At 41.8% G+C, this 10,332-nt stretch overlaps 1 protein-coding gene across 6 annotated transcripts in view; it reads right to left on the bottom strand.

Annotated features, from left to right (window-relative positions):
- Positions 1–601: 601 nt before the first annotated feature.
- The window catches only part of CLTRN (collectrin, amino acid transport regulator), a 41,030-nt gene continuing 31,299 nt past the window's right edge, over positions 602–10,332 (bottom strand). For all 6 annotated transcript variants that reach the window (XM_053305153.1, XM_053305151.1, XM_053305149.1 and 3 more), the window contains 2 exons: positions 6,761–6,955; positions 602–868 (listed from right to left, as the gene is read on the bottom strand). In XM_053305153.1, coding sequence (XP_053161128.1) covers positions 709–868; positions 6,761–6,955 — 355 coding nt within the window. In that variant the 3' untranslated portion in view covers positions 602–708. The remainder of the gene's footprint in view (positions 869–6,760; positions 6,956–10,332) is intronic.

The following is a 10,332-nucleotide window of genomic DNA, read 5'->3' as shown; positions in this document are numbered from 1 at the left end:
ACAATAGGTGCACCAAAATGTTCAGCCATCTACTGCTGCAGTTCTGGAGCTGGATGTTCTAACTTCTTGAATCACTACAAATTCCTGCAAAACCAGTATGATGACCAGAGATCATGATGGCTCATTGAAATTGAACTTAAGTAAAATGCACAATGGCAATATCCTCTACCTGAAAAGGTATCAGCTGAACATAACCTAAGTGCAACATATGCTCTTTTCAGCAGACTTTTGATATGCTATGTACTCAAGAGCCCTAATGAAGTGAATGGAACCCTGTGGCAAATGTGCTTAAAGGGCCAGCTTGCTAGTGAGTTCATACATTGAGGACTTCCTGTATATTGGAACAAAGTAACTCACACTTTCCCCCAGGAAAATAAATCAAAGGGAAAAGGGAAACTACATATTTAAACAGTAATGAATAACAAAGCGCCTGAGGCAAAATAACCTTTGTTCTTGAATCTCCAATGAATACAAAAAAACATTTAACACTGGGAGTTATATTTGCTATTTCTATGAAGAAATTCTTGATGAAAACTGAATGTTTGTATGTGTGTGTACGCGTATGTGCACATGCTTTTCAAGCAAACTGCCAATGCGGGGGGAAGGCAAAGTGCATAAGTTTATTCTCTTGTTGTTTAATAATCTGCATTAATAGCTATACAAAACGGGCAGAGTCTCAAACAGAGGCTGGAGAGAAAGAGTGACATTTCACAAGGGTGTAAACCGTTCATCATCTGCTGCTGTATAGACTCTGTTAATCTGGCCAGCTTTTAAATCTAAGGTATCACAGGGAATTCCATTTTCCATTGTCATGACTGTTTCACACTTCTCTTCGAAACCATCTGTTTCTTCAGGCATCTTGTTATGTCTAAAAAGGAAACAGAATAAAGTTGTTATTGCCATCAAAATGCATTCCCCAAGGAGCATAAAATAAGGATGATTTCAATCTCTCTAAACAAAATTTAGAACCAAATGCCACTTTCAGAAATATTCTTTGGAAGAGTTATATCTGCATTGTTCTGCTTCACAATCATATCTGGTCTGGACTGCTTCAGACTACAAGTGGGGGTGTCACATTTCTCTTGGTTCCCTCACAAACTACAACAGAAAATTCGCTTGTCAAATAGAAGTATTGGACCTGGCATGCTAACTTTCTAAGGTTAAGAAGATCTTGCTGTGGGCAAGGATACTCAAACATGCAGTCCTGCAGTTGCAGTCTACAGTGATGCAGCCCAGAGAGAGATGCAGCACTTTTTAGTTTTGAATGTGTGGTTCAGCTCCTAGAGTATGAAGGGAGAGATGCAAACTTTGTGCACAGATGTATGACACGACGACCAAGTTTAAAGTCAATTGAAGTAGAGAAGTTGGAGGCCAATATCACAATTAAAGGAATGGTTGCAGAAAAGGCAGTTTTTGCAAGGCTTTTCTCCAGTATGTTAAATGGAATATTAACTCCAGTGTCACTGCTAACTTCTGTATGTAGAACAGCTCAATATAGCAAAAAAGAAAAAGCTCAATGGAAAATACTAGGACTGCAATGTTCAGGCAATTAATTGATTAGATTAATCCATTGAGACCTTGTGAGGGATTAAAAAGGTGCCTGTGATGAATGTGGCATCAGATTGTTTACATTTTAAACAGTGTAATTGTCTTTTTAATACAAATACATACAAAACCCACAGGTGGCTGGTGCCATCTTACGAAGAGGCATTCTCCCATTGCTCCCACAAAGAACAGATTGCCTCTTCCAGGATGGAGCTGCTACAACACTTGCATACAGCAACCAAATCAGAGAGAGTGTAGCTTTTTCCTTTCATAACTTGTATTTTTACTTGGAGGCAAATGTATGCAGATTTACAGAACAAGTCTATGTATGTTTACTCAAAAGTAAGTCCACATATTTAATGAAGTTTACTCTCTTGTGACTGCATCTAGAAAGGAATCAACTAAATGATTAAGGCACATATAAAGGTTTTTAATTGGGCGATATTATTAGTAAATACTGTCCTCACTAACTTTGCTTATACACTATTGATGCTGTTGGCTCTTTTATTCCCAAAAATAACTACAGGTGGCCCTTGTTATTTGTGGGGCTTCTGTTCCAGCCTACAACTGTGGATAATGAAACCACGAATATCGACTGAGTCTATGGGAATTGGAGGGTTAGGTTCCTTGAACCTAAAAAAGGACCCAGAAATAATGGGGATAAAAACACAGTACCTTGCCCTCCAGCTCTCCAGAAAGCCCCCCCCCCAAACCACCCTGCAAATCCTCCAAATTTGATATTTCTTCAAAAAAAATTCTTGGGGACATTTTTTAAAGAGCCACAAAATGGCTATGTGCTGCAAAATGGTGGCTGGAAATGACATCAGAAGTCATTTCTGGTCACCCAGGAATGGATGGGTGAATTTCGCCTGTATTTTAAAACTGTGGATGATAAGGTCAAGTCTATATTGCCTGACTGTGGATATGCAAAACCGCGGGTGCTGGGACCGCAGATAATGAGGACCACCTGTACTCTGTGAGTACTGAACTAGACAAAAACATATTTATGTTATGAAATACGGCACAACTCTTGGCAATGCTAGCTAAATAACCTTCTTGGGTGGACCAGCCTAATAGGTCCTTCACCCCTGCAGAGGTGGGTTGTGGTTGCAAATCCTATCTTAACCAGAAGGTGGACCATCCATAACAATGGGAAGATGACAGGAGTCCCCACACATGGAACATCACCCTGATAAGAGCAAAAGAGTAAATCGACCACGTGACCAGCATCATGCAGAGACCACTTAGACCACTTAGGACCACTCCAGAGACCACTTAGGATAGGTCCATAGATGTCATGGCTGCTATGAACAACTGATGTGCTCCTGACAACACAGTCCCATTGAATTCACTACCACCACCACCACCACTACCACAACTGAGGCAACTCTGCAACCAGGAATTCCCACCACCACCAAGGAGGCAACTCCGCAACCAGGTCTGTCAGCTCAGTTAGGGACTCTGTTGGGCAGCAGGGTAGTCAGTATACCAACTGATAGTCCTAATCTATCCTTGGTCCTAATCTATCATGGATAGTCCTAATCTATCCTTGGTCCTTAGCACAGGTACACACATTCAACATAGGCCAATTCCCTGACAGGGATCTTAGTAACGGAGTTGGATCCAATAGGATTCCAAGAAGCCTTGGAAAGGTTTAGAGTTGGCTCTGCTAGTGATTCTGTAGATGTTCTGGTGCAAACATGGAGTGCAAACTCACTAAAGCAGTAGGCTCAATTGCTCCTAAGCATCCTCTCCGACCTGCTTCAAAATCAGCCCATGGCATTCAAAAGAACTATGGGAGCTGAAGCAGCGAGGTAGACTAGAATGTAAGTGGAGGAAGACTCAGAGCGAATCTGACAGATCACAACCTAGAGTACATTTGAAGATCTATGTTCTGGCAGCAAAGAAGCGGTTCTTTTCTGCTTGCATTGCTTCCACAAATTCATGTCCAGCAGAGTGGTCTAGGGTTGTGTATGCCCCCTCCCCCTTGAATTTGAACTTTGGACCATCAGTCACTCGTTGTGATATCACTTGTTGTGATATCGAGGGAAAAGCCCCGACTGAGATCCCCACACATGGGCAAAGACTCTGTGGCATCTGCTAACTCATCCTACAGACGACCAAGGATCCTGGTGCTCCAGGAAGGGAACATCAAGCTGGGTTTGCTGGTGGCTGTCTTTATCATAGAGTCCCAAGGCTATTGCTGTAGTGAGTGCAGCAGCAGATCTCCTCTGCCTGGCTCCTCTTGCTGCTGAACTCTATGATAAACATGGCCACGGGCTGCCAGCAATTGCCTCAATGGGGAGTTTGGGGCAGCACACGATCAGTAACCCAAGCTAAAGGGGCTCCTATTTTTCCCTAACCTGGTTTAAGAGCAGGATTTAGGATCTCGGTTACCCTGCTGTCAGAGATCTGGGTTTGAGGGATTACTACCCCTTAGCTCAGATTGCATGATTATCTGAAAGAGCTTACTAGCAGATGCTGGAGACAAACAACTCTTGCCTTCATGCTTGCCTTATCTGCTTCTCAGAAGCATTTGTCTGGTCTGTGTTGGAAATGGGAGGAGATGAACACATATTCTAATCCATCAGGGAAGTTCTTATGTTCTTAAGCAACTGAGAATGCACCATTTATTTATTTCTCTTTGTTAACAAAAATGACTATTCACAGTTTGAATGTTCCTTACTGCTACATATTTGTTAAACATTTGCTTATTCTGCAAATAAATAACATTGCATCTTTTACACAATCCCCCGCCCCCATCGACTAAGTCATCTCTAATACAATTAGATTTATGAGAAAAGACCACTTTCCTGGTCTTTCCAAAGGGCTGAAATGTTACTGCGTTTTGACTAGAAGAAACAATTTAAGAATGTTTGCACCGTTCATTATATTTCTGATGCCCAATTGATTTTTGACCTTGAGAGCCACTGATTCATAGGCCAGGACTCTCCCATGTCATATATGATGCAGCATCAGCAACTTAAAAGAGATAACAAACTCAAAGGTCAGCTACAGTACTTTCCCAACCCCATAACCCATACTGTAACAACAAGTCAGAACATATGTATCAGTAACATTAAAAACCATAAAAGTATATTGTCCTCCTCCTGCAGATTGCTAGATGAAGACATTTGCTAAAAATAGATAAGGGGAGAGTAGGAATAAAGCCTTATCCTTGATTACAACATTAGACTCTAGAACATGGAAACTTTACACAACTCCATTTCTAAGAGCCTTTTTAATATGTGTCTTCATTTGCATGTCTCCCAGATATAGTTCAAGGTCTTTTACTCATGATATTGTTTATTTGCTCACTGCAGTTATCAATTGATGATTTGAATGTGTTTACCTGCAAGCAACATTAGGGCTCATTCATATGTTATCTAATCTATCTATCTATCTATCTGGACAGAGAGACAGACATGCTGTCTTCCTAGCTATAAGTTGCTCACACTGGGCTTCTGCTGTGGTGCACACACTAAAGATAAAGTATCTCAGGGATCTTAGCAGGTGGAGAGGCAATGCTCCCTTGTATTCTCATGGGAGACATTTATGATGCTATTACATTTATGGTGCTATTACCTGGAAGACTAGAGGTGGGGCAGGGAGTTTCCTAAGGAAAATTTACAATTTGCACATTGTAGCTGAGGAACAATGGCTGGGGAATTTTGGAATATGTGGAGCCGTAGTGGGCATATACAAGAGTTAAGCATGCGCTCCTCATTCATGCTCAAAGCACATGCCACTACAGCACACCTGTGCATTTTTCTTGGGTGCACACATATATTTGGTGTAGTGGTTAGAGTGCTGGACTAGGACCGGGGAGACCCGAGTTCAAATCCCCATTCAGCCATGATACTAGCTGGGTGACTCTGGGCCAGTCACTTCTCTCTCAGCCTAACCTACTTCACAGGGTTGTTGTGAGGAGAAACCTAAGTATGTAGTACACCGCTCTGGGCTCCTTGGAGGTAGAGCGGGATATAAAATGTAAAAAATAATAAATAATAATAATAATTTGCTGAATAAAGAAATCTGTTTTCTATTTACCTTCTTTGCCTGCTTGACTACCGTACTGATTCAGCATAGCACAAATGTATAGTTAAACATATATTTAGAACACGTAAAACTGAATGTTAAGAAATCCCCTGAGGTGAGGCCAAATGCTCCTCCCTGCCTCTAACCCTGAGGCCACCATTGTCAGGGGCACGTTTTTCCCATTGCAGTCTCCCGACATCAGCCCCACTACTTGTTCTATAGAAACCCAAGCCCATTCACTCAAAGAACAGAAGATAAAGAGAAGTGATCACAGTGATGGGCACTTCATGAGCAGGAAGTATTCCCCATGTGAAAGTGACAAGATGAAATATCTTCATAATCATTTTATAATACGAAAAGGTAACATTTGAATTGGCCCTTAATATGAAAAATCACCAAGGAACATTGCCTTTGTACACTGTACGGAATGAACTCAAAATAGGGGCCACATCAAACCCTGTGCATAATCCATGGTTTTACATTTTACCTACTTGATAAATGTTGTGAGCCGCCCTGAGCAGTAGTGTACTGAAGGGGCAGGGTATAAATATTTTAATTAATTAATTAATTAGTTAGTTAGTTAAACCCTTTCATATGGTGATAGTCCCATCATGTGGGAGCTTCCCTGCTGCCTGCACACAGCAAAAAGAGGATCATCATGTGGGGTGCATCATGTGATGAACGTTTCAAACCACCACATAGCCCATTCATGCCAATCTTTACATGGAAGACTGTTGCCTACAAGTGGGCTCTGGGTCGTTGTCTTCCATATTTATAGCCTAGTTACTATCTATATCACAGAGATAAATACTTATAGATTTAGGCAAACATCCACATTGCTACAGTCTCTCTCAAGCTGACATTATGACTGTATTCTCTAATTGTACCAGGAAGTGATGTGGCAGGAAGTAGCAGATTGTGGTGCAGGACAATTGTTGGTGATATATTTCCTTATATAGTGCAGACACCAAGTCTGTGATTGGTCACAAACTAGTGTGCAACTGATGTGCCACCAGCCCCTGTTAAACCAGATCCAGGCTGAACAACTACTGATACCAAAATAGTGCCATTCTTTCTATAATCAAGTTACTTGCAAGATCACCCCATTTAACATTTACAGTTTATTCCATTTTGTAACACTGGACTGATGGAAAACAGGAAAATGCAGGATGCTCACCTCTTGCGTTGCTGAATTCCTGAGATTATAAGGAAAATGAGCCCGGCCACAATGATGCAAAGAACCACACCAAATACAATCAGCCATGTTGGCGTTGATTGTTCAGCTGGTGGTGCTAAAGTTGATGAGATCTTCAAGAATTGTAGAGTCTCGTCACTCAGTAAAAAGGCACTATTGATTCTGTTTCTGTTCATTCTTAAAAGAAAAGCAAATTACAGCATGTTATTCATAACTATAAATATAGGAAAGCAAGAATTTGCTCTTGTGTTGAGCACATAGTTAGAAAATACTGTTTTGTCAGACCAGTAAGCATAATTCAATACATATATCTTCTCTACAAGCTACATTGAAACTAATGGGATGAACTCTTGTGCATGTTTCATCCATCAGGGATATAGAAGGAGAAAATAACTTCCACCCAGCAATCTTTTTGGAAGTGCAAGGTCCCCATCTAAATAGCTTTGCATGCACAGAATTGCCCACTCCTTTTAAGGAGAACATATTACTAGTATTAATTGGAAAACAGCCAATTTTATGGAAACATCTATATATTTAATTCTCTCAGGCATACCTGTTGTTAATCCCATGCGTGGCAACTCTTGCGAGAGAGCTGCCGATTAGCAATGGGTACCGCAGGGTGGGCAGAAGAGGTGGCTCAGTGAATGGCCAGCTGCCGGGGGTGGGCCCAGCAGGCGGGTGGCTGGAGCGCCCGCAACTGGCGGGTAGGCCCGGCAGGCGGGCAGCTGCAGTGGCCGCGACCAGCAGGCAGGTGGCTGGAGTGGCTGTGACCGGCAGGCGGGCAAGGCAGACAGGCGGCCAGAGCAGCCACGGGTAGCCAACAGCAAACAGCAGGAAAGAAGATGGGAGCAGGGAAGCAGAAGGCGACTGCAGTTGGGGGGAGAAGAAGATGGGTGGCAAGGAAGAATGCGGTGGGGGTGGACAAGCAAAAAAGCCGCGGGGAGTGGGGGGACTAGGGGCACAGATGCTCTGCGCCGGATCAGCTAGTTGGGTAGAAAAAGGAATCAATCGGCTATCACAGCTGATAAACGAAGATGATAACTACAAATCCTTCACAACCCTGCAAGAGGAGTTCCACTTTTCCCCATCAAGTACCTGGCAGTATGTGCAACTGAAACATAGTATATCTGCTCAATTCGAACCAGATGCCCTAGCGGCCCCATAACTCCGGATATATAGGTGTGTGCCACTAATATGTCTTCTCTCCCAAAACTAAATAATACCTGTCTATCTTTGTACAAGGAATCCTGGATCTTGGCTATGATTTACTTAGGGACAAATGGAACACAGAATTCACACATAAATTGTCATCAGCACAATGGCATGAGATTTTAGGTAGTGTTAAATGTAGCTCAATGGATCTCAAATTGCACCTTATCCAGCAGAAGATTGTTTTCAGGGCCTATTGGACCCCTCTGCATCTTAAGCAATTTAAACTGGCCTCAAATAGTAATTGCTGGAGATGCAATAATCCTGACTCTGACTTAACACTTGTGTTCTGGGACTGTCCCACAGTGCAAGGCTTCTGGAGGGAGGTTATTAGGCGTATTAATTTAGTGATGGATTCATCTCTTGCACTGAGGGACCTGAATGCAGTTCTGAGGTATATCCCAGCTGACTGGGGACTAAAATCAAGTTCTAAAAAAATGGCTATGGAGAGGCTTATTGGTGGCCAATCGAGTAATACTGAAGCAATGGAAATCTCCCACTCCCACTCCCCCAGGAGTGAGGAATGGGTGCATGATCTGCTTGAGTTAGCGAGACATGAAAAATGGGCCCTCATAAAAGTAAATAAACCAGATAAATGGTCAGAAATCTGGGACAACTTCCTTGACTTATTCTTAGAATAAGAATCCTTTTGATTTACCCACATGGATTGTTGCACAGGTAAGTATTCATTCTCTTCCCCCCTTTTGTTTTCCTTCTCTCTCCTTTTCCCTCTTTTTCTTTCCCACTATCTCTGCTTTCTTTCCCCACCTCCCACCAACCAGCACAGCATGCAAAGGCTGGCTTGGGGAGGAAAGGTCGGGCTGGGGGTGGGGGATGGGGGGAAAACCTGGTAAAGATGTTTGTAAAATACAAAATGTCAATCATAAATTAAAAGATAGAGATTACTAGGAAATGTAATTAGAAGTTGTGCCTAGAATTGGATAATTGTGTCATGGACAACAATGTACAAACCCTAGTTGAGGAATTCCATTTCCAATTCTCTTGTCTGAGTCCCAAGCAACAGACTCCCATAGAAATTTAATCCACCCATTTGAATATCAGCTGGTTTTATTTACACAGCCATTCCTTCCATACATGAGTTTTTGTTCCTGGATAAGACGTCTTAAGGTGGAACAAACATTCCATCCTGTGTACGTATATTTTACCTTAAGTTGCCTTGTATTATTAATAATAAATGGTTGGAAAGCACTTTGTACATCAACAGCTATGAAAACGTAGAAGTGATAGGAGCTACATGTATCTTAGACACATCAGACTCTGAGCTCCCAACCAACAGTCAATGGTGCATGCACTACATTTGTTTCTGTGGTGTAGATTGTGTGAGGAAAGCTGTGGAATGCAGGAGCTCTGTATACTGTGGTGGTTTGGCAACATGTGAGAACTGCTCGGGGCTCTTTGGAGGATGAGCAGGATATAAATGTAAAACAGACAGACAGTCAGATATAAAGTTCCAGCATTTAAAGCACAGGGGATCCTGACCCCTTGGCCTTTTGTGATAGCCCCTTTCACCACTATATTTAGAAGGCTGTGGAAGGGGGCATGATTTGGTTTAACTGGGCAAAGAGGTATCTGTTATATTTGTGTCTCTCTAATATTTAGCTCAGGGAAGTAACTGTTCCTATTTAGTGCCAGCACAGCATTCCTCGTGGCTGGTGCTGACATCCATTTTGTGTTTCTTTTTAGATTGTAAGCCCTTTGGTGACACACAACCATCTTTTTATTATTCCTGTTTCTATGTAAAATGTTTTGAGAACGTTGGTGGGTTTTTTTGGTTGAAAAGCGGTATCATGATCATCATCATTATCAATAAGTGAGGGTATGGGGCTTATCAATGTCATTAATACCCCCATTCACACCTTTCCCCCTCATAATTAAGCACTGAGACATACTCTTATTGTTTCTCATATGTTTCTTAGCTCACTTAAATTCAGCATTTAACCACATATAATTTTTATGGGTGATGGCCACAGTTTAACTCCATGATGCTAGAACAGCAAGCCATTGATGGAGAAAAAGATTGATGGTGAATCTGCTTTTACAAAGAAAGTTTCAAAGAACAGCCAAAAAATGTGTGTGGTGTGTGTGTGTGAGTACATTCCTTTATTCCTACCATGGTGAAAAAATCACACACACACACACACTAAAACAGTGGTTTTGAGTTTCTCTGTAGAAAACAGCTTAATCTCCTCATAAGCTTATAAGTTAATCTTTCACAAAGAATGCACTTTCATTCACTGCCACCTTCACATTTATTCAACAAGGCGCATTATACTTCGAAAAGATTACATGATTGTTTAAAGGCAAAGCACAACAGCAAGTTAAAA

The sequence above is a fragment of the Hemicordylus capensis genome, chromosome 3, assembly GCF_027244095.1.
Source record: "Hemicordylus capensis ecotype Gifberg chromosome 3, rHemCap1.1.pri, whole genome shotgun sequence".
Taxonomy (NCBI): Eukaryota; Metazoa; Chordata; class Lepidosauria; order Squamata; family Cordylidae; genus Hemicordylus; species Hemicordylus capensis.
Note: the sequence above shows the minus strand (reverse complement) of the source record. Positions and strands in the feature narration are given on the sequence as shown.